This window comes from Lipophrys pholis (assembly GCF_963383615.2).
Source record: "Lipophrys pholis genome assembly, chromosome: 3".
In the NCBI taxonomy this organism is placed as follows: Eukaryota; Metazoa; Chordata; class Actinopteri; order Blenniiformes; family Blenniidae; genus Lipophrys; species Lipophrys pholis.
Genome location: NC_137627.1, coordinates 15006084 through 15027052, shown reverse-complemented (window position 1 = coordinate 15027052; position 20969 = coordinate 15006084). Strand labels below are relative to the sequence as shown.

At 42.5% G+C, this 20969-nt stretch overlaps 3 protein-coding genes across 3 annotated transcripts in view; 2 read left to right on the top strand and 1 right to left on the bottom strand.

Annotated features, from left to right (window-relative positions):
* LOC308107415 (uncharacterized protein) overlaps positions 1-1237 on the bottom strand; it is a gene marked incomplete at its 3' end in the record, with an annotated part of 33016 nt that extends 31779 nt beyond the window's left edge. The window contains exons 1-3 of the mRNA XM_080459736.1: positions 784-1237; positions 475-662; positions 68-208 (exon numbers count right to left, since the gene is read on the bottom strand). Of these exons, the coding sequence (XP_080315862.1) occupies positions 68-208; positions 475-662; positions 784-876 (422 nt within the window). The 5' untranslated portion in view covers positions 877-1237. The remainder of the gene's footprint in view (positions 1-67; positions 209-474; positions 663-783) is intronic.
* A 5021-nt stretch (positions 1238-6258) lies between these two features.
* ppm1na (protein phosphatase, Mg2+/Mn2+ dependent, 1Na (putative)) lies at positions 6259-12878 on the top strand. Its single transcript, XM_080460471.1, has 6 exons — positions 6259-7030; positions 8548-9119; positions 11449-11566; positions 11662-11776; positions 11857-11920; positions 12695-12878. The coding sequence occupies exons 1-6, from the start codon at positions 6625-6627 to the stop codon at positions 12725-12727; spliced, it is 1308 nt and encodes a 435-aa protein (XP_080316597.1). The 5' UTR covers positions 6259-6624; the 3' UTR covers positions 12728-12878.
* A 3219-nt stretch (positions 12879-16097) lies between these two features.
* On the top strand, positions 16098-19760 carry LOC308107889 (amino acid transporter heavy chain SLC3A2). Its single transcript, XM_080460470.1, has 9 exons — positions 16098-16560; positions 17169-17333; positions 17416-17516; positions 17593-17670; positions 17743-17798; positions 17889-18078; positions 18832-18939; positions 19027-19089; positions 19261-19760. Exons 1-9 carry the CDS (start codon positions 16188-16190, stop codon positions 19654-19656), a joined length of 1530 nt encoding a protein of 509 aa, XP_080316596.1. The 5' UTR covers positions 16098-16187; the 3' UTR covers positions 19657-19760.
* Positions 19761-20969: the final 1209 nt, after the last annotated feature.

Sequence of the window (20969 nt, the reverse complement as noted above, 5' to 3'; positions counted from 1 at the left end):
CATTTTGCAATAAATTCAGGAGGTTCACTTTTTTTTTGTTCCCCCCTTCAATTGATTCTTTCAGTACCTGTTGGTCTTTCTGGTGTCTATGGGTGTGAAGTACAGAGTTTCCAGTGATTCAGTCAGTTGAGTCCTGCGTTTTGCTGCCAGGCGCTCGGAGCTGCGAACGAGTGGTGTGCTCGACTCATCCGGTGCAGACAGTTTCCTACTGAAAAATGTAAAAAAAAAATCAAATAAAATACAAAAATTCAGTAAGTCTACAGTTAATATTTGCAATAGATAATCTGACAATCAAACTTTACATTGTGGATGGCTAGACATGCATCAGTATGTGTACTATTATGGTGTTTGACCCACAAAGACATTGTTGTCCATCTGAAGACTAAATGTGAACAGTTGTTCAATCGAGAAATGTTTTTCTTCTTTATTGTCAACAAACTTCCTTTGCTTTTCTAACAACAAATCGGTCCTCACTTTATGTTTGAATCGAATTCCAGAGAGTTTCGGTCCAGACTGTCAGAACTTATGCTCCTCTTCTCCAGTGCTGCAGTGCCAACGGCCACATTTTTACTGGGGAATTCAGAATTACAGAACTCAGTCGCGACGTCACCGGTGGAAAGGATCCTATTCTTTGCTCGTAGGGCTCGGTCGGCAAACGCCAGCTAGAAGTAGAAATATAGCAAGAAATTAGGAGCGTGTTTGTTTTAACGGTGACTTAAAAGACCTTGGATCAGCAAGGGGCTTTCCTGGTGACTGTGCCGTTTTCATATTTCAAAGACTAACCTGTGCTTCCAAACTGGCAACCTTGTTCAAAAGTCTCTTGTTATTGGTTTCTGCCTCTTCCAGGTCATGCGTCAGCAGCTGTTTTTCCATCATGAAAGCCTTCACCTCGCTCTCCTTAACCTCTAAAGACGTTCGGAGTTGTTCCACCTCCTCTTGGCTTTTCTGGAGAAGTTGCTTTTTCCCATTCTAATAATTCACAGCATTCTCCATCTGTGATGTTGTGGACAAAACAAAACAATATATAAGCATTGATCGTTCAGACAAGTCAAACACTAAACCAACTAAAATGAAGGGGAAAAAAGTCGTCTTTGGAGAAGAGTGAGGGTTCAAACTCACCTGTGTCTTGTAGTGGTTTGCAGCCTCTGTTTTAGATGCAAGCTGTTCCTGCAGCTCTTTATTATTGTGCTGACTTTTGTCTTTCTCCATTTTGAGTTTTTCCAGCTGCTGTTGGAGCACAGACGTTGAACTTTGGGAGTCTCTAATCTCTCTCTCCATCGCTTGATTGGCTTGAGCAAGTCCATCATTATCAGAGAGGATGGTTTCAAGCCGTCTCTGCAGAATATCACAATCCTTCTCTGCATGTTGTATCCTAACCACGAGTGCTTCTTTTTCCTGAGCAAGAATCTCTTTCTCCCGCAGCGCAGTGGCCTTCAAATCTCGCTCGGACTCCTTCAGTCTGAGGTTTTCAGCTCGAGTGTCTTCGTGTTTCTTCAACTCGGCGTCAACTGTCACAAGTTGTTCCTGCAGTAGATTAATTTTCTGGTCAAACTCCAGCTTAATCTGAAGTGCCTGCTGCGCTTCAACCGAGTGGTTCTGGGAAAGATTTTCCAACTCCTGTTTCAGATTCTGTGCCTCATTTTGAAGATCATCAATCTGTTTGGAACTCTCCCCTTTTACACTCATTAGGATTTTCTCATTGGCTTCAGCGTCTTCTTTTGCTTTTTGCAACAAGTGCTCTTGGGCAGCGACTTGCTCTCTTAATATATTGAGATCTTGGTCACGTGAGGAAATCTCGCTCTGCAGAATGTTAACTTGTTGGACTTCCTCGTGTAGGCGCTGGAGCACCTCCGCCTGTTGCGTATTTTTTTGTTGTTCCTAGACCTCTTCCTGAAGGACCTCCGACTTTCTGACGCTCTCAAGCTGTAGTGTATCAACCTCTCCTTGTTTGTTTTGGATCTCCTGTTTCAGCCGAGTCACCTCCTCCTCGAGAAGTGCACTGTGCTGTTGGAGTTCCTCAACCCTCAAGGTGCTTTCCTGTTCCTGCTTGGCTATCAGAGTCTCTTTGGCCTCAACCTGTTCCTTCGCCATCTCCAGGGAACTGCTCATGCTTTTTATTTGTTCATTCAGCCCTTGAAGCTCCTGCTGCAGCAGTTCAGAGTGAGTGGAGGTATCGGTCTTCAGCTGATTCAACTGCTCCTCCTTGGCATGGATCTCTGCATTTAGCCGCTTCACTTCATCCTGAGAGGTCATCATCTGCTTCTCAAGTTCCTCGATTTGCTGAATGCTTTGTTGTTGCTGGTCGGCAAACAGATTTTGATTTAACTGTAAACTCTCTTCAGCGGACCTCAAAGATGTAGTAAGAAACTCAACATGTTGCTTTAAATCCTGTACCTCCTGACATTGTTGTTTGGCCTGCTCTGAATTGTGATTCGGGCGGGACGGGACGGGACAAGTCGCTGGGACAAGTCGCTGTGCTGCGTACCCCCCGGTTCCTACGCCTGTGGGTGTTGGTATCAATGACATCACGGTAATATACTGCTTGCTATTGTTCTTTTATCTAGGTCAAGTGCTTCTTCTATTGTCTGTTCTCATATCCGGGCCTTATCGATATCCAGTGTCTTTTCCTTTGGCTCCATCATACAAGCATTATATCAACTCCAGTGGCAAATCCATCCTGCACGCTTCTCTAATCTCCCTGCAAAAAGACCCACAAAAATGTTGCGTGGATCATCCTACAGGCTAACCTGATACTAAAGGATAGAGATAGTCACCCCCATACTCTTATATTGTTAAAGTGCATGGGAGAGTCTGTCCCTCCAAGGAATGTCTGTCATTTCATTTTGATACTTTTCGTTCAACAGTCATCAGACACATCACATGTTTTGACAACCCGAGAACAAGGAAAACGTTTTTGTTTGCATTTGTCCAATGACAAAAGAACAGCTACTTATCAGATGAAAACTATCAGTCACATTGTGACATTGAGGATTGATATATCCTGTCTGTCAACTAGTTTTTGACATCGTTTATGCCCTTTGTCGGGCTCTTTGTGTGACTCAGTGGAGCCAATGAGATCCTGCATAGAAATTTCTCCACAGTCTGATTAATGACTCCGTGACCCCTCTGGATATGCATATGAACTGCTGCATGCAAGTGTGAGCATAAACCTCATGTAAAGCATCGGTTTTTGTGAATCAGCAAATTTAATATACACTGGTGTGTTGTGTAATGAAGCCCTCACCTGTCTCCAGCCATCTAGATAAGTACAGCGCTGGGCTGAGCCGCTGGCCAGTGGGAACCCTCGGCCGTCTTAACAGCACGCTCAGTTTAGTTCACAAAACAACAGCTGGTCGTTCAGGAAAGCACATGACCTCCTTCTCAAACATGATAACCACACTCTGTCCTGTCAATGCATTTTAAAAGCTGTGTAATAAAATCTTCGCTCGTCCATCATCACTGGATGACACATCAGTAGTTCAGCAACGTCCATCTTTATGGAGGGATTATTCAGGTGCAGTATTAGAAGAAAAAAAAAAGGACTTTTCTCCTTCACAACTTCAAATCATTTTTCTTGAAGTTATAAGCCCTTGCTTTACATAAAGGCGGAGAATAACATGATATCTTTAAGATATCTCTGCATTGTCTGGCTTTGTAAACCACACTCACCCAGTTTGTCACAGGGAAACCCCAGAGAGACACATAACAACACACACATTCATATTCATACCAATGGGCAATTAAACAGTTCACCTTTAACCCAACCTCAGTTTACCAGCATGTCTTCGGATCATGGTAATAAGCCCTTGAAAACCTGTGTTATCTGTCAAATAGTAACGCAGGTGAGCTCAGATAGGTGTTACGCCCAACCTAGGAGTTACTTGAATAACTAATAAAAATCACAATAATGGTGATTTTGTGATGAAGAGTTCATTGATTAATCGATTTGTGAATCACCTGCATAACAATGGAAGTTAATGGAGTGTTTCCTGATAATATTCCTGACAGGGAGTGCATAATGTGAACGAAGTTAGTCCTCACACAGAACCCTGTGGAACTCCATGTTTAATGTTATTCGGAGCTGAAGAGCCACCATCAATTTGAATGAAGTGGAACCTGTCTGATGACCAAGTGCTAAATTATTTGTGCACTATTTGGGAATGTGAGCTCGGTGAAAAAATAAGAAATTCCTTTATTCTACTGTAATTGTACATAGTGAGATACTCTGCTTTAATCAATCCCCATTCCATTTTCAGAAAGCACATAATTTCTTTCTACTTTCATGCTGATGGCAGTCAGATAGATAAACCATTTAAAAAGAAAGATGCTCTCCGCATCACACGGCTTCTGTTATGTCTCGGTAACATCAGAGGCTGGATGGCTTTTAACTTAAAACTGAAGTCCCGGTGTTTGGTCCCAATGGCTCCTGCCAATAAACACACTTTATTTTGGAGTCAGCTAATCTTCCCTCACACGTCTCCAGTCGTTCAGAAAGGGGCTGCCGGTCTCTTAACTGGAGCACACGGCGCCCATTCTCGCCTCCCTCCACTGGCTTCCTGTGCACGTTAGAGTCCATTTTAAGATTATTTGGTTTGCCTTTAAATCTTTCAATGGTTTTACCTCTTATGTTCCTGTTCGATGCCCCAGATCACAAGATCAGCTGCTATTGAAGGTATCGATGTCTAAGCAGAAAGTCAGACGGGAGGGGAATGGAGGAAGTCTTCTCTGTAGTCCTCCCAAAATTATGAAACGACTTTCCACATTTGACAGGCTGCCTCATTCTCTGCTCTTGCAACTACTCTTGGGTATTAACCCAGCGTGAGACTTTGAGTTGTTATCATAATTCATGAACGGCAATTTGATTTCAAGCTGTGGTTGTTTTTAAAGTGCTATAGACACCAAGTTCAGTTGAGTTGACGATGACTCAACATGCCCTAGTGGGGGACACTCTTGTTGCTCTTGGTGATAGAGATTATTTCTGAAGATGTGAAAGGCAAAACCATAATTTCCACAAGTTCTCTGGCATCAATTCTGAGGCTTGGATTTCATTTTGTGGCAAGAGGCCTGATTTTCTCGACTGAACCTGATTTTTTGATCCCAACCCTTTTTTCAGTGAAGCCTCTCCAGATTGTCTCCAAGAATGGCTGTGGACCTTCACAGTGGAACTTTACAGTGAACTCAAACACCGACTGGAACAACCACTCTCACAAATGTGCACATTTCAATTTTGACCACCAGCAAGCGACGCCTCTGGCTCCCCACTGTAATGTTTGGCCTGGTCCATGGAGGGCAACACCCAATCACAACTAAACCCAAATGTTTGCACATATTGTAGTTTTAAGAATCCACAAAAACATGAAGTACCTGTGACAGAACGAGCACTAATCAACTGGAGAAAAAGTTTCTGTATTTAAAAAGCTAAACGCTAAAATGCTGAACAAATCACGTTAAAGCAACACGGTCATCAGGAGATCACTACCTGCCTGATCCTATTTGCAATGGGTATAGTCTATCTAAACTGGACAAGTACAGGTAAACAAACCTGCTGCAACTGCCAGTAGAGCATCAGTTGATAACAGGTTTGGTCCTAACTATAGCTGGATGACTGTCACATATATAGTCTTTAATGACATTAAATCTCAAGTGTACTTACAAGTAAACCAGGTCAAAATCTGCAAATACAGAAGTGCTAATGAGATTAAGGAGCACAGCTGTCATCCAAGGAGAATATATTTAGCAACTGATGGCAAAGGTTAGGAACTTCATATTTAGCAAAGAATGACTCAAATTGTCAGCTTTAGCTCTTCATTGCTACGGACTGTCCAGACCTATACAGACGTTTTGCCGTGATGCCTCACTGCACCACTGTGCTAGAGGAGGTTTTTACATTTTGGTTTTAAAAAAGACGTTTTCTTGAGCTGAGGACTTAAACTCTTTTACACAGAAAAGCTTTAAGTCCCATGTCAGTGCAGTAGCTACCATAATACTGAATCAAAATCTCTTGGGATATAGGTGGTGAGATGTGAAACTTTTCCAGGACAGATATAGAATCCAAAAACAAACAAGCAAAGTAAAGCACAGGATTCTCATATAGGTTGTGTACAACGTCATGCTCATAATCCGTGTATGTATAAGGAGACGCAGGCCATGAGCGCTTGCTTGTTGGCCAGGTGATTAACTCACAGTGTCACTGAGACGGTGGGAGGGAGCCGTGGACAAAGCAGAGGATAAATTAACAGAAATAGATGGGCCAATAGAAGTGCAGCGCTGACAGAGCCCGGCCAAAGGAGAAAGGGAGGGAGATGAAGTTACACAACACAGAGAGACAGAAAGGAAAACACACCTTGTGTTCCCATCCTAAACTAACATACAGTGCAGAAGAAGGAAATCTACAGCTGAGGGGGAAAACAATGGCCCGGATCTTGTTTAGCAGAGCACCAGCTTGGTGTTTTTTAGTCTAACGGGATCCTATTTGAAGTTACTTACAGTTTACTATTGAGAGGCCACGGTTAAACTGCTGCACTGGACCTCCTGAGGAAAACTCAGGGCCGCAGGAGAGGCACCCGAAGGAGACGCGCCTCTGCCAGGTCCAGCAAGAAGCTTGAACACCGGCTCCGTGGGGTGATGAGGACGGCAAGGCGTGCAAGCAATGTGGAGGTGCCCTCCTTCCTCCGCCAGCTGGTCAGAGAGACAGAGAAGATGGTCACCTTCTTCTTCAAAGGAGGATCCAGGGAGGCAGGACCTGGAGAGGACGACAATTTGGATGACGACGACTCAATGCCGAGCCCGTACCTAGAGCGTCCCATCTTGGAGAAGCATGTGTCGGAGGGGGGGTCTGATCTGGGGGTAAACTACGCCGTGGCGAGCATGCAGGGCTGGAGGGCTCAGATGGAGGATGCCCACACCTGCATGCCCCAGCTGAGAGGAGAGCTGACAGACTGGGCATACTTTGCTGTTTTTGATGGACATGCAGGAACCACAGTTGCTCAATACTGCTCCAAAAATCTGCTGGATCACATCCTGGCCACAGGTAAAGAACAACTGACTGATGAAAATCAGTAGCCCTGAACATGTATGGAACCATAAGAATTTACCTGAAGAAGACAACATATAATTTGCATGATATATATCCTTTGACCCAGGATATACTGTATATCTTGCAAATTCAACTGTCCATCAGGTCAAAGATTCAAGCAAACGTTTACTGTGTTTATTCTTCTGAGAAGATGCAAAAGTGTCATCTATATCACGCTGCAGACCAATGATGTGTTCAAACAGCTGTGATAAGTTGTCAAATGGACTTGGTGGGGAGCTGCATTGCTAATCAATAGCAGATTAATCCAAGCTAAAAATACTCAATTTGATTTAGGAGATTAACGTATTCACACACTACATATGACGTAGTGTGTGAATACGTTAATCTCCTAAATCAAATTGAGTATTAACACACTACGTCATATGGACCGGTCCTGTTCTGTCGGTGCAAATCTTCTCACAGAAAATAATGATTAAAACTTTATATAACTTCAAAGAAACTTAATGAGGTGCAACACATTTGGCTATCAAGCCGTATATGGTGGTTACATGCAAAATTACTTATGAATATTTTCTTTTTTAAAGACAAATCCTTTCTTTGTTACAGTGCTACTGTTTAATTCATTCTTTCATTATTAACCAGTATGTCACAGCTGAACAGCCTTGAATGTGAAGAAAAAAAAACAATTTCTAATGGATTTCTCTAGCTCTCACTCTAATAATAATAAGTAGTTGTTAGAGTGTAGTTGCTTGTATGAGTGTATATGTTTATGTATATGTATATGCATATGTATATATGATATATATGTATTTCTGTGTTTGTCCAGTGATGGATTGGTGACCAGTTTAGGGTGCAACATGTCATCGCCCGTAGTCAACCAGAATTGATTTCCGGCACTCTTTGATCCAAAAAACATCAGCGGTAAAGGAGATTAATGGATGGAACAAAGATCAAAATACAAGCATCTCATTACAAAATGAATTGGAAAAAAAGGACGAAATTACTTTTGGACCCAGGTTCAAAAACTTCTCCAGAATCAAAATAGTAGCAATGACCAACCTGGTATCCCTGACCAGTTTAGATGACTGCCGAAGATCACAAGGGGGAACCACGGTGTTTCCTGCTCTGAGATTGTCCAAATAACAATATACAGAGAAAAGCAAAATGAGACATTTTTTGGAATAATGAGCAATTGGATTTTATTTTGAAGGTCCCAGCTTTCATGAGTTGGTAAGAATGGGTAAGCAATCCAGTGTTTGACCTCAGTAAATCAATGCTGAAGCTTTACTCGACAGGATCCAGATAAAACACAAGAAACCTAACAAACCCTTTCACGCAAAATGGTAATCCTACCAAATCTGAGACATTGCTTTTCCCAAGTGTTTCCACATAGTGTATCTTCTTTCTGCAAGACTGTTAAACTCCTCCACACATCGGCTGAATCAAATAGAGGAACCAAAGTTTGGGAGAGATTTCACTTAAAGGCTGATCTTATCTCCATGTTTCTAAAGGTGGAATCAAAGCAGACGAGAACCCCGAGCAGGTGAAGGACGGGATTCGGGAAGGCTTCCTCGGTATTGATCGTCACATGCACAAACTGGCTCGCCAGGACAGCTGGGACAGAAGTGGCTCCACCGCAGCCGGTGTCATGATTTCCTCTCGCTACATCTACTTCATCAACTGCGGGGACTCGCGCACCCTGCTCTGCCACGATGGCCAGGTGGTCTTCTACACCGAGGACCACAAGCCGTTCAACCCCAGGGAGAAGGAGCGGATTCAGAACGCCGGCGGCTCGGTGACCCTTCAGAGAGTGAACGGCTCGCTGGCGGTCTCCAGAGCTCTGGGGGACTTTGACTTCAAGCAGGTGGACTGGAGACCGCAGACAGAGCAGCTCGTGTCGCCGGAGCCAGAGGTGTATGAGCTGGAGAGAACGGCTGAAGACGAGTTCCTCATTCTGGCCTGCGATGGCGTGTGGGACGCCATCGGGAACGAGGAACTGTGCGCCTTTGTGCGCAGCCGTCTGCAGGTGTGCGATGACCTGAGGGAAATCTGTGCCCAAGTGATTGACCTCTGCCTGTATAAGGTGAGAAATCTGGCTGCGTGCGGTTTAAATGCTTACAGAAACAATCCTGATTCTGTGGTTGATCAATTGAAAGAAAAAAACTCAGGTGGGATCAAGGCACACCAGCGCTGCATCATGAAAGAAGTACCATCAATATGGAAGCATAAATTGCCCAAATAGGGAAATTGATTGCCAATGGTCACTGGGCACAACAACAGAACACGACCTAATATATCATTGAGCTCGACTGAGCTTTATGACCAATCAAATAGTTAAGAATTTATAGAAGAATAGTCAAGACTTTCCTCCAGGAATTAATAAGGCATTTTTGATTCTGAAGTAGTAGATACAGAAGTACAAAAAAAAAAATCTGATGTAATGAAATTTTCTACATTTCAAGAGGCTTCCAAAACAAAATAATATCTATGAAAGTAGCAGAAAAATGTTTTGATCTGGAGAAGGAAACAGGTAATAAGAAAACAATTAAACACGATGAGTGAAGCTCAGTGTTACAGACACACTGTGCCAAGCCAAGTCCGCCAAAGCTGGATGATTTTGTTAAGTGTCACCAACTGGTAAGTAACATCTACTATACCTCTTTGTCCAAGTTTGAGTCTTGAGTCAATCCCAGCTGATTATGAGCACAGGTAGGGTGCGTCTTGGACGAGGTATATCCTGCACAAACAGACAACCACAAGCCTCTTAATCACACCTACAGTCAATTGATGTATTTGAAGTGTGGCGAGAAGTGTAGAGTCCAGAGAAAACCCATACATGCAAGGCTGGAATCAAACTTGGGATCTTAGGGGTCTGAGTACTAACCACATTGTGTCTACATACGAAAAGGAAAAATAAAACAAGCTCAAATAAAAAGATTTCACATGCAATATTAAAAATTGTGAGGTTTTAATCTATAATGTGTTACAAGCAATAAACATACTGAATAGTTCTTAAAATTAAATCTACACGGAATGTGGGCATTTCTTTGTGTCCTTAGTCTATACAAGACAAGACTAAATCAGAATTTATGCAGACTTAATATATTATTCTAACAATCTGTGGTTATATAAAACAATATTGATCCAAGGTTTTCTTAAGCACAAACCACAACCTATCCTGCTTCCAGTCAAACCGTTAATTTTTAAAACAGTCTACTTTACCTGACCCATACATTTTTACTCTAAATTAAATAAATTTAAGTATTTGAAATTAATCCAAATGGTAAATTCAAATCAAGCTGTTCACTTCCAGACTGGTGTATATGCAGCAGCATTAGGAGCATTAGCAGTACCTGCAGCACGTCACCTCAATAACACAGTGTTACCTTACACAGCTTTATGAATGGAACTCTTTACATTGACAGTGTGGGACATTGTGGGCGGAGTCTCCTTGAGTACATTGTTATGTAAGTAGATTTCGCTTGCTGCTCCTCTTAATGCTTTTTTAGCTACTATTCATCTAAATACAGACAAGCCCTTTGCCCGCCCTATAAATAGTGGACTTAAGGAATCCCAGGACAGAAGACGGAGCGACGAAAAGCTGCACATGGCTGGGATTAAGACTGAATGTGAGTGTGTTGACGGGAGCTCAACACACACCGGCTCAGAGGATTTATTCTGACCATGATGGGCTGCTATTTATTTCAGCTGAAATGGCTTATAGAAGCTGTTGAAAGCCTACGTGCTGCTGTACACATGAAACTCTCTCACCTCACATTGCTGACGTCACAACAAATAGAATCCATCCATTCACCTATCTTCAATATCAATTTATCCAATTCAGGGTCACAAGGGACGACAGTCCGAACACTGAGAGGACGATACAAAAGAAATGAGCTGAAAGTACAATAATGTGGTCATGAAGGATCAATATCAATGTTTTTCTTTAAAAACCTTATTCAACTTTATGGGTAATCAATATTATCACAGTAATTACAAAGAAAACACATGATAACCTACCATTGTTAAAAAAAAATAAGGAGAGGCCATTTTAGTGAAATGGTATTGGAGGCAACATTATGAGATTACAATTTTTAAAGCATTTATAAATGAGCTGAATGATCTTAATGTATCTAGCTAAGATTACATGAGGTTGTCCTACTTTAATACTACTACTCATTATTATTATAACATTACCAACAAAAATAAAAATAAATTACAGTATAAATAAAATGACAGTATTTCCAACAAAATATGTTGCATTGTAATATGTCTCAAGGACATTTAGTGTGTAGAGGCACAAAGATATCAAATCAATCAAAACAATCTTAAAGTGTATTTTGAGTTGTTTACGTCCCATACCTTTCTGCTGCAGTTCCTCGTGCATTAACCTGCTGTGTCTCCCTCTGCAGGGAAGCCTGGATAACATCAGTATCATCATTGTCTGCTTCCCTGGCGCCCCCCAGGTGTCACAGGAGGCACTGCAGCAAGAGGCAGAGCTGGAGCAGCAGATAGACATGAAAGTGGAAGGTGGAGATACTGCAAAACCCGTCTCAAAACATTGCCAAAACACTTTTGTCCGTCCTTTTTATTAATCTATTTAATCTGGCCTTGTCGTCCGACAGAGATCCTCCAGATGATGAAGTCCAGAGACGAGGATCCCGACCTTCTGTATGTGATCAAATTCTTGGCGGCGGAGGAGATGCCAGGGCTGCCGCCAGGAGGAGGCATCACCAGCAAGTGAGCAATCAATTCACTAACAATTATTTACGTCTAAGCTCTTTCATATGTTTAATGACTCCTGCTGTTTCTCTCTGCAGACGAGACTGTATCATCTCTGCGTATCAGAAACACGTCATGGCTCTGAGGACTCAGGAGCCAATGGTAAGACATTTTAATGTTCAACATACATGCCATCGCTCAGCCTCAGAGGTGGTAAGTCAAGCGCTCCACTCATGAACAGATATACAAATAACCAGTCACAGCAGACGATCAAAAAGCTGATCTGGTAATAGAGGGAATGTGCTTCACCCTTACTACTGTTATTCTTGATTATTTAATGTATAGAGTCACAGAAGGAGGAAATATATAAATGCAGGACCTGGATATACAAGTCAGTATTTTCTATGATGGGAAATTTAATAAGGAAAAGATCAATTGCAAGAAAATGTGGGTTCTCCTGCTCCTAGGGTCGGCTGCTGCTGCTGATGAGCGATCATGCACTGAGATATAATTTTGGTAAATGTTAATCTGAACAGTTTTCTTTTCAAAGCTTTACTGCATTCAGTGGATCAAGAACACATGAAAGCAGCAAATTCATACATTTGAGGGGCTTGAATCTAAAAAATATTTGACACTTTCATTTTAAAACTTACAAACTTAATTTCAGGTAGCTGTAATGACATCAGCTATAAATGAAAAGGACCTTACTTATAAAGTGAATAATCCTGCCCTTCGGTACTAAAATGGTCACATTTACTGAGTCGCACATACGTACAGGAATGGCTGCAATACGAGGTGGTCGCCCATCGCCGGGACCAATTTCTGTGTTTGAACCAAGCAAACTTGCACAGATAAACAAGTGGGGATCAAATCCTCAGGACTTGAACGATGATGGGATCTGTTTCTGACACTCCCTTTTCTGATGTGACCTTCCAGGACATTGAAGGATCGGAGGAGGAGTCAAACTAACGATGCTACCATCAAAATGGAATCAACACCAGCTTCACCCTCTCCACTGAGAGCATGACGCCTGGAGGAGAAGCTTTACGTTTTAGATGGAACAAGATTATTCACATAATCAGAATCTATTCTCTGCGTGGATATGGCCACATACTTAATGAAAAATAAATAAATAAATAAAAAAATTGAATTCAATTCCTGTTGTGTGGTTTTTGTGCACCACGAAAAACTTAACATACTACTGAAACTAAAAGTACAGAGTCTTAGAGTATCTAACATCCTCAAAATCAACTTAAAAAATTTATTATTGTAACATTTCAGAGAAAAACACTACTCACCGTTATTAATGTTTTGTTCACCGGCACTATATCAATAAATAGATGCTGATTATTTTCTACCAGAACACCGTTCTGAAGAGTGAATGAAGAGTATTTCACTCTTTATAAAAAGGGGGTTTCGTGGTTTGTGCGCCACATGTGGACACGTGCATCACGAAGTCTCGTGACAACCAACAGCGTGTCCCGGTCAAATAATTAGTTTGCACGACGCCGTCAGGGAGCAAAGGTCACGTGGATCGCAATGACTTGTCACAGCAACATAAACATAAGCCATAAGAGAGGAGAGCCAGAGGACGAGACACAAAAGGATGAAGAATGCGGGCGAGTGTTGGAGAACGAGGTGGAGGGAGGTGGAGGGAGGCGTCCAGGGCCGTAACGGGGGAAGACGATGCGATGTTCCCAAGAATTAGCGCGCATACCTCATAACGTGTGGCGCTTTCGAGGGGGAGTGTGATGTGTTGCATCAACATGCAGGGAAAATGTTGCTCTTGCAGGATATTTTATCACCAGACCTGCACAGGCTGCAGACATTCCCCTTCATATAAACGCATGACTTTACATTATTTATTACGTGATGACGAGTCATTTACAGACAACGTTCTTGAATACTAATGAGATGCATAGCGGTTTAAACCTCACTATTGATTAGTGATTGATCTGTTGATATTGTCTCCAATAATAGTGAACTGTCTTCAAGCAACTTTGACTTTATTGTGTTCCAGTGGGTTTTGCAAACAGATCAGTTCAACAATAGTTTTTTTTTCCGACAAGAGCAAAGTCTGTTCTGAAGACCTAAATCCACCCAGACAGAAAAGATTGTTTCATCATTTTATTCTGCACAAAAACGTTACCACAAAGAGTAAACATAGTAGTTGCACGATGCAGTTGTTGATAGTTTTGATTCTCAATAAACATATAAAGAACACTGGAGGACAGAGGGTGCACTCAACATAAGACCAGACCAGGGAATTGGACCGGGTCAAGACTTTGGACATGTGTGATTGACACCTCTGAGGGCCAATGTGTTTTTTGTATTTAAAAAAACAACAACTATGTAAATAAAGTATCTTACTGCAACTTAATTAAGGATCCAGAAAGTCTGGCAATGTATTTAACTTAAGGAGTGAGAGACGCTTCACTAAATTAAAAAGTCACGGGGAGTATTTATGTTGACAAGATGTAAATCTTAAATACAAAACCTAAAGAAGAAGCTCGTTGATGAAGTCGTGTGACTCAGTAATCATTTATCACATGACTGCCACTAACTTATCATTGTTATTTTGGAGGAAATGCAAAATTGTCAGATAACGTCCCTTCCCCGATACATTATCTTATCAGCTTAATAAGTCTGTTTAAGAGTATTTGTTTGTATTTGACTTTCTTACCACAAACATGTAGCTATTCTCCCTGATACTAGGTTATATTCTAAAGATTTCAACGTATGTCACAATCTGGTAAACAACCTAAACCATGTCTTAATCAGCCTGTGCAGTTTTATTATGACTAGAACCCAAATCAGAACACGATAGACCTCCGCGCTCTCTCTCTCCTGCAGTCATGGGTTCTTCAGAATGTGTGGCGAGGGTGTGGCGAGGCTCAGCACCTCCGTATTAATTGACTGAGCCGAGCTTTTATTGGACAGCGAGGCCGTCTCTCCCCTGACAACTCCGATCATTGTCACAACTCAGGACAACACTGTTCAGCCGGGAACGACTGCGGACGCGCAAAAAAGAGACAGAAGAGGAGGAAAAAAAAAAAACCCCAGAGGGTAAGAAACCTCAGAAGATCAAGAGTTTGTGTGGAGCTTTGACAAGAGACACCGGTACAAACAGGGAGTGTTGCCTCACAGCAGGAAGTTGGGAGAGGTTTTGAACTTGGATGAGACATCTGGGTCTGATCTGGGCTGCAGTTTCTCCACGCAGCCAAAAGATGCAAGTCAGCAGTTCTTCATAGCCGAACAGCCGCCAGAGGCCCGGTTCAACCAGCGCCATGCAGCCAGGTAGAGCTGCAATGACTGTGTCGAATAAGGTTCATCAAGATGGAAAAAAAAAAAGTCTTTCACAGAGTTGTTATACAAAGAGGAATCAGTTTCATTTACTTTCATCTGGCTCTCATGTCAAGGTAAATTAGGGCAACTTGTACACAGCAAATACTTGATACTTTTAGGATTTTGACAGCAGTATTTAACATAATTTCAGTTACACGATTTCACATTTTCAAAATTTGCATGAATCAAACCAACAAAAGCAGGGAATTTTACTTGACACGTGGTTTTTGCAAGTTTGCAGTTTAAACTGTCAAACTCTGGCAATAATCTATTTAAAGTTTCTTTTCCCTCTCAATGTGCTGCTTAAGGTCACTTTTAGTGATTCTGTCTTTCCAGTTTGGGATTTTTATTTTATCGTTATCTGGACTTTTTCTTGATTCATTGTCTTCTAACCACACTAAACTCTGGCAACTATAATTAATATCCTTGGGTAAATTCCCCAACAATGACCAATCCCATTTCCAGGATGCGGAGGTGCAGCCACATTATGGCGCTCCAGGGAGATGATGGATTTCAAGGCTTCTCCTCAGGGACACACAGTGGTGACATGTCAGCTGTGTCATTCAAACCTGCAAACTCCAGATCCCATGTCTGCTTCTCTAACCTCTACTGTCCAAAACAAGAAATACTTTATCAATCCAAGAGAGAAATTCCTTAACCAATGAATGTGGCTGCCAAGCAAGGCACAACCATCAGTCCAATGAGAGAATTTGGAGTTTGCCGTCTTGCTCAATGACATTTTGGCATAGAGTTGAACCTGTAACCTTCCCATTGAAAGACATTTACCCAGTTGAGCGCGTGTGTGTACCTGCCATCACATTGCTGGGTGATGGAGGAGCAACCTGATTGGGTCCCTGTGAGTCACCTGACTTCTCATTAATAAAAACTGAACCACCTGGAAAGCTCTTGGTGGGACAAGTCAGCTCGTGTCACGGCTGCACGAGTAGATCGGGAGACAGCAAGGTGACTAAACAAAGAACAAGTTTCATGTCCCACCTTTTGCAGGTGTACCGTCTACATGTCCACACTGACCTGATTAAACCTCTGAATCCCACTGCACGTGTTTCGTCCACAGCTGCTCGCGATGCCTCTGAACGCAGGAGACGCAGAGTATGGCAGCGTGCCAGGAACCGGACTCCCGGGCAACGTGGACTCCTCGGAGGCGGCCCCGCTACTGATGCCGGAGCCGGACCAGGAGCCGGTTCAGACGTGGCAGCCCCTGAGCAAGGCAGAGCTGCAGGCCGTTGCAGGTGGACCGGGCTGGAGAAAAGCCCGGTGCTACCTGGTGCTGCTGTTCTGGCTCTCCTGGCTGGCGATTCTCTCCACGGCCGTCGCCATCATTGTCCTCAGCCCGCGGCCGGTTGTACCGCAGATACAGTGGTGGCAGAGGGCGCCCTTCTACCAGGTGCAGCCGCAGCTGCTCCTCCAGGCCGACGGGTTGCGGCTCAACTTGAGTGGTAAGACGTCAACACAGGGACACGTGCGTAGAGTCGACCGCTTCGCTCCGTGGAAGCGTCCGCCATGTTGGGCCGGGCAACGCACTATTTTGTCTGGAGAAAAACGTATCGTTCTCTCTTAAAATAGTTTACAGTAAGACCTTAGGTCTGCCGATAGAAAAGTATTTTTTATTTTTTATTTTTATAAGAAATAAAGTGCTTATTTCTGATCTATACTACCGTATGACCAACTTTGAGGGCCTGGAGCTCCTGGATTGGTCGCCAGGCCATCAAATCCCAACACAGACACGAACGATCATAATCTCTCATTCATACCTGCTGAAAATGTACAGATCCAAGTTTATCTAACAGACATGTGTTTGGCTGGTGGGAGGAAGCCAGAACACATCTGGATCTTTTCTTTAACTAATGCAAAACAGACTTTGAAGACCGTGATACAAAAATGATGCATTTTGCATTAAATGCTGAGATAATGTGAATTAAAGGTCTTGGGCAGCTGTTAATGTAGAATAAATCACACAGACAACCATAAGGAGTACTGCCACCACTGGTGCAAAGGAGTGAGTGTAATGATTCTTTGTTAAATGAACTGTTTGATTTCTTTCTAGTGCTGATGGAGCAGCTTCCATACCTCAAGTCTTTGGGTTTAGGAGCTCTAATCCTGCAGGGTCTGTTTGATAAGGACATGTCTCCTTTAAACCTCAATGACTTTAGTAAAAACATGGGTGCGCTGACTCAGATCCAACGTCTCATCAGAGAGAGCAATAAAGCAAGTAAGTGGATTTTTATTGCTTTTTCGTCAAATGACCTTTATAACCTGGACTGCATCTGATCATTTGGCTCCATATCCTGCAGATCTCAAAGTGGTTTTGGACTTTTGTGACCTGGATCTGTTGGGATCTCGGCATGTAGAAGAAATTGCAGACCAGCCATCAAACATTTCAGTCACCATGCAGGTAAAACCTACTATCTGCTCAGGCAGTTGGTGACGTAGGATCTCGGAAAGAAAACAACAGTTTTTTATGTCCACAGCATGCAGTTCGCTTCTGGATGGAGGAAGGTGTGGCAGGGTTTGCAATCTGTGACACAGACGAAATATATTCGGAGAAGGTAAAATGTCATTTGTTTTGAATTTTGACACGAGGAGTCTCTCCATAGGCTGAGTTTATACTTGTATTTCAGACTCTGCTGGAGTGGAGAAGTGTTTTGAAGGAGTTCAGTAGTGTAGAAGAGGAAAGGTGCAGTTCTACTTGAATATGTGGCCATATTTTATTTTGTATATGCTGTGGGGTTGTTCTAAAAATGTGTCTCTCTCGCTGTTACTTTAGGATTGTGATGGTCAAACAGACAAGAGAGTTTCTTCCTCTTCTAAACGACTCTGGCAATGTAACGCTGGTGGATATGGTCATGAGATCCATTCTGCCACGTTCAGATCACCTCTTGTCGGTGGGACAGGTGGCTGAGGCCATAGAAACACACCTGCAAGTGCAAGACCAAACTACATGGCTCAGCTGGACAGTAAGACATGTTTACTCAAATGCAGCACACACTTTGTGATGAACTCTTATATTATTAAAGTTGTCCTTATAAAAAAATAACAAATAAATTGGCTTCATAGTTTAGTAAATTTCATTTCTTGTCAACATTATTTCAGCAATTAAAGACGGCCTCCAATGACCAGTTTAAAAAGATCAAGACAATGACAAAAACTAATTGTAGGCTAGAAAATAAAGCTTTGTTGAGACTGTTATATGAGGTCAGACTTGAGCCAAATGGATATTTTAAAATGGGACGTGCCACAGTCTGATTGCTGATGGTTGAATAGTCATAAATGTGAGCAGTTTGAGAGACAAACTTTAAGAGCTATAGGGCAGACATGATTGGCTCTGGACTCGAAGGCAGAGAGTTTATGGGAATATTGGGTGGTTCTTGAAGCCGTGAGGGAAGCGTCATCGAGTATGGATCAACTATGCACTTCTTGCATATTTTACTCATTGAACATGAGCTCCATTTTAATAGGTGACGTCTTGGATGTCAGAGTGACTGCCCATATTTTTTTTAACAGTAAATTGTTCGAAGTCAAAAGCAATCCAGTTGACGAAACACATGATAAGATAAAGGAAAATGTGCTTTTACAATACTCAAATCTATGTGCACAGAGAAAGTATTTATCATTAATCAGTCATTCCTGACTATTTGTACGTCATCTTAAAACTTTTGGTTGAATGCTTTCGTCGCCCTTTAGTTGAATCCAACTGAACATCTCTGCAGGTCGGCGGTAAAGCGTCTTATAACTTGAAGAAGTTACTCTTGGTGTTGACGATGACCCTGCCAGGATCGCCTACGATCCAATGGGATGCAGAGATCCACCAAGCTCGGGTAGAAGTTCCTTTTTAAGAGTTGTAGTTCAATATTGACATGTTTTATATGATGATGATGCCAAATTAAGCCTTATGTGCTTTCCAGAACACATCTGGGAAAGTTGATTCATTCCACAGCGAGGTGGATGAACCATCAGACGCCTCCACAGTGAGTAATGATGCCAGCTGTTTGAGAAATACCTGGATAGATTTATCGTCTTGCCTACAAAATGATTACATGTGGCATCTTGAATATGTGCAGGTAAAATGTGTCATCTGCAGGTATTTGATTTCGCTAATGTTTCCACCTCCCGTGCACGTCTCTGCTTTTCTTCTTCAGACCAAAGACCCAAAACGTTCCACTGCTGCCCTCTTCACCTCCCTCAGCCACTCCAGAGCCAGAGAAGAGGCTCTCCTGTACGGGAACTTTACATTCCTCCCCTTCAATACATCGTCCGTCTCTGCCTCCCCGAACTCTACTTTTTCATCGGTCCCACCTCCCCCCATCCTGGCCTTCCTGCGCTCCTGGGGCTGTGTTCACTTTCTGATCTTGCTAAACGTGGGTCCTGAGCCCCATGCCCTGGATCCTGCCTGGGCTCCCAGCCTGCCTGAAGCCGGTGTGTTCGTGTCCAGCACAGGGATGGACCGACTGGGGTCAACCTCCCTGTACACACTCAAAGTGCAGGCCTATGAAGCAATCGTGATCAAACTGTTTCAAGGAGGAAGCTACTCGTAGATTCCCTCTGTACTGCAGTTCAGAGTTCCGCATTTTGGATCTGGATGATTTTCTTCTGTTTCAATTCCTGCATTCACTGAAAATAAATTCTGCATGATGATTTTAATAGTTTCCGCAACTCTTGAGTGAAAATACTTTCCAAGTTTAATGACGGTCTTAAATTAAAACTATTTATTGATCCCCTAGGGGAGATCATTTATCTATTTCTCAACACCATTAGCTAATTTAACTGTTCAAGGTCCTAAGATGGTGGTTGTGACGATGGAGGACACGAGCTGGGGTTTTTCAAACTTGAAATTAAAACCAAGTTTCTTGTTTGGGGATTAAAAATCTGCTGAATCAAGACTGCAAAGGTCAAATCTTCTCCTTCCAATTAATTTTCCTCGCATATTCTACTTTATTACAAGAAGCAAATTCTGAAGTTACGTTGTTGAGCTGCTCATGATCAAATAATGTGATACTCAGAAGTTTAAAAATCCATCTGTAAGCTTGTGTTGAGCAACTGATGCCTGAGTGAAAATAAGGTTTAAGTTTATAGCGCTGAAGTGTCGCTGAAGGACGATCTACTCCGCTCTGTTGGAGAGATTCCCTGGTTAACCACAGAGCGGTGCTGCGGGACCAGTTAATGGTCTGCTGAACGTTCTGTCAATGAGTTTCATCAGGCAAGAGGCGAATTGCCTAATCAGCAGTCTGGTAACTTTTACAGTCTTGATAGTTACACAATTTCTAATGAGATCTCTACCAAATATTTCACATAGGTTACTCCCATGCAAACACTTATGGTTGAATTAAGTGGCAACTTGTGTGTAAATAGTGAAATACTGGATTTATCCAGCATGTTGTCACTGTGTGAACACTCCAAGATTTTTCAAAAGATCCATCCCAGTTAAAATGAACTTCTTCAAAAGTTTTTATAAGAACTTTAGCCACATGAAACAGGTCTGGGAGTGTTTGGATTGAACCACCAGTTTAGAGATTAGAGGATAATCTGCTCTACCACCTGAGCCACAACCCAGATTAATGTTGTGCTTCATGTGTATGCTTCCTTCTTATTATAAATGCCAGTGTAATCTATTTTCTTTATTTTAGTAATCTTGTCTCATCATAGAAATGTCAAGTTCGCATTAGGTTTGCATGCTTGTTTTTTCCTCCCCCTGGTTTTCTAGTTTCCTCCTAGTCCAAAAATAGTTCATGGCTAATCAGTGACGCCAATTTGCTCTCAGGTGTGTGTGGTTGGCTCAGTCATGGGCGTGAAATGTGGTCCAGGGTGTACACTGCCTTCATTCTTATCGGTTTGGGTCCCAACAACCCAA

Bases quoted from the DNA above. Each gene is read 5' to 3' on its own strand.
- LOC308107889 (XM_080460470.1), top strand. From the start codon at position 16,188: ATGCCTCTGAACGCAGGAGACGCAGAGTATGGCAGCGTGCCAGGAACC. The intron at 17,517-17,592 runs GTAAAACCTACT...TTATGTCCACAG, and splicing joins ACATTTCAGTCACCATGCAG to CATGCAGTTCGCTTCTGGAT. The intron at 17,799-17,888 runs GTGCAGTTCTAC...CTGTTACTTTAG, and splicing joins AGTAGTGTAGAAGAGGAAAG to GATTGTGATGGTCAAACAGA.
- ppm1na (XM_080460471.1), top strand. From the start codon at position 6,625: ATGAGGACGGCAAGGCGTGCAAGCAATGTGGAGGTGCCCTCCTTCCTC. The intron at 7,031-8,547 runs GTAAAGAACAAC...ATGTTTCTAAAG, and splicing joins GGATCACATCCTGGCCACAG to GTGGAATCAAAGCAGACGAG. The intron at 11,777-11,856 runs GTGAGCAATCAA...TTCTCTCTGCAG, and splicing joins GGAGGAGGCATCACCAGCAA to ACGAGACTGTATCATCTCTG.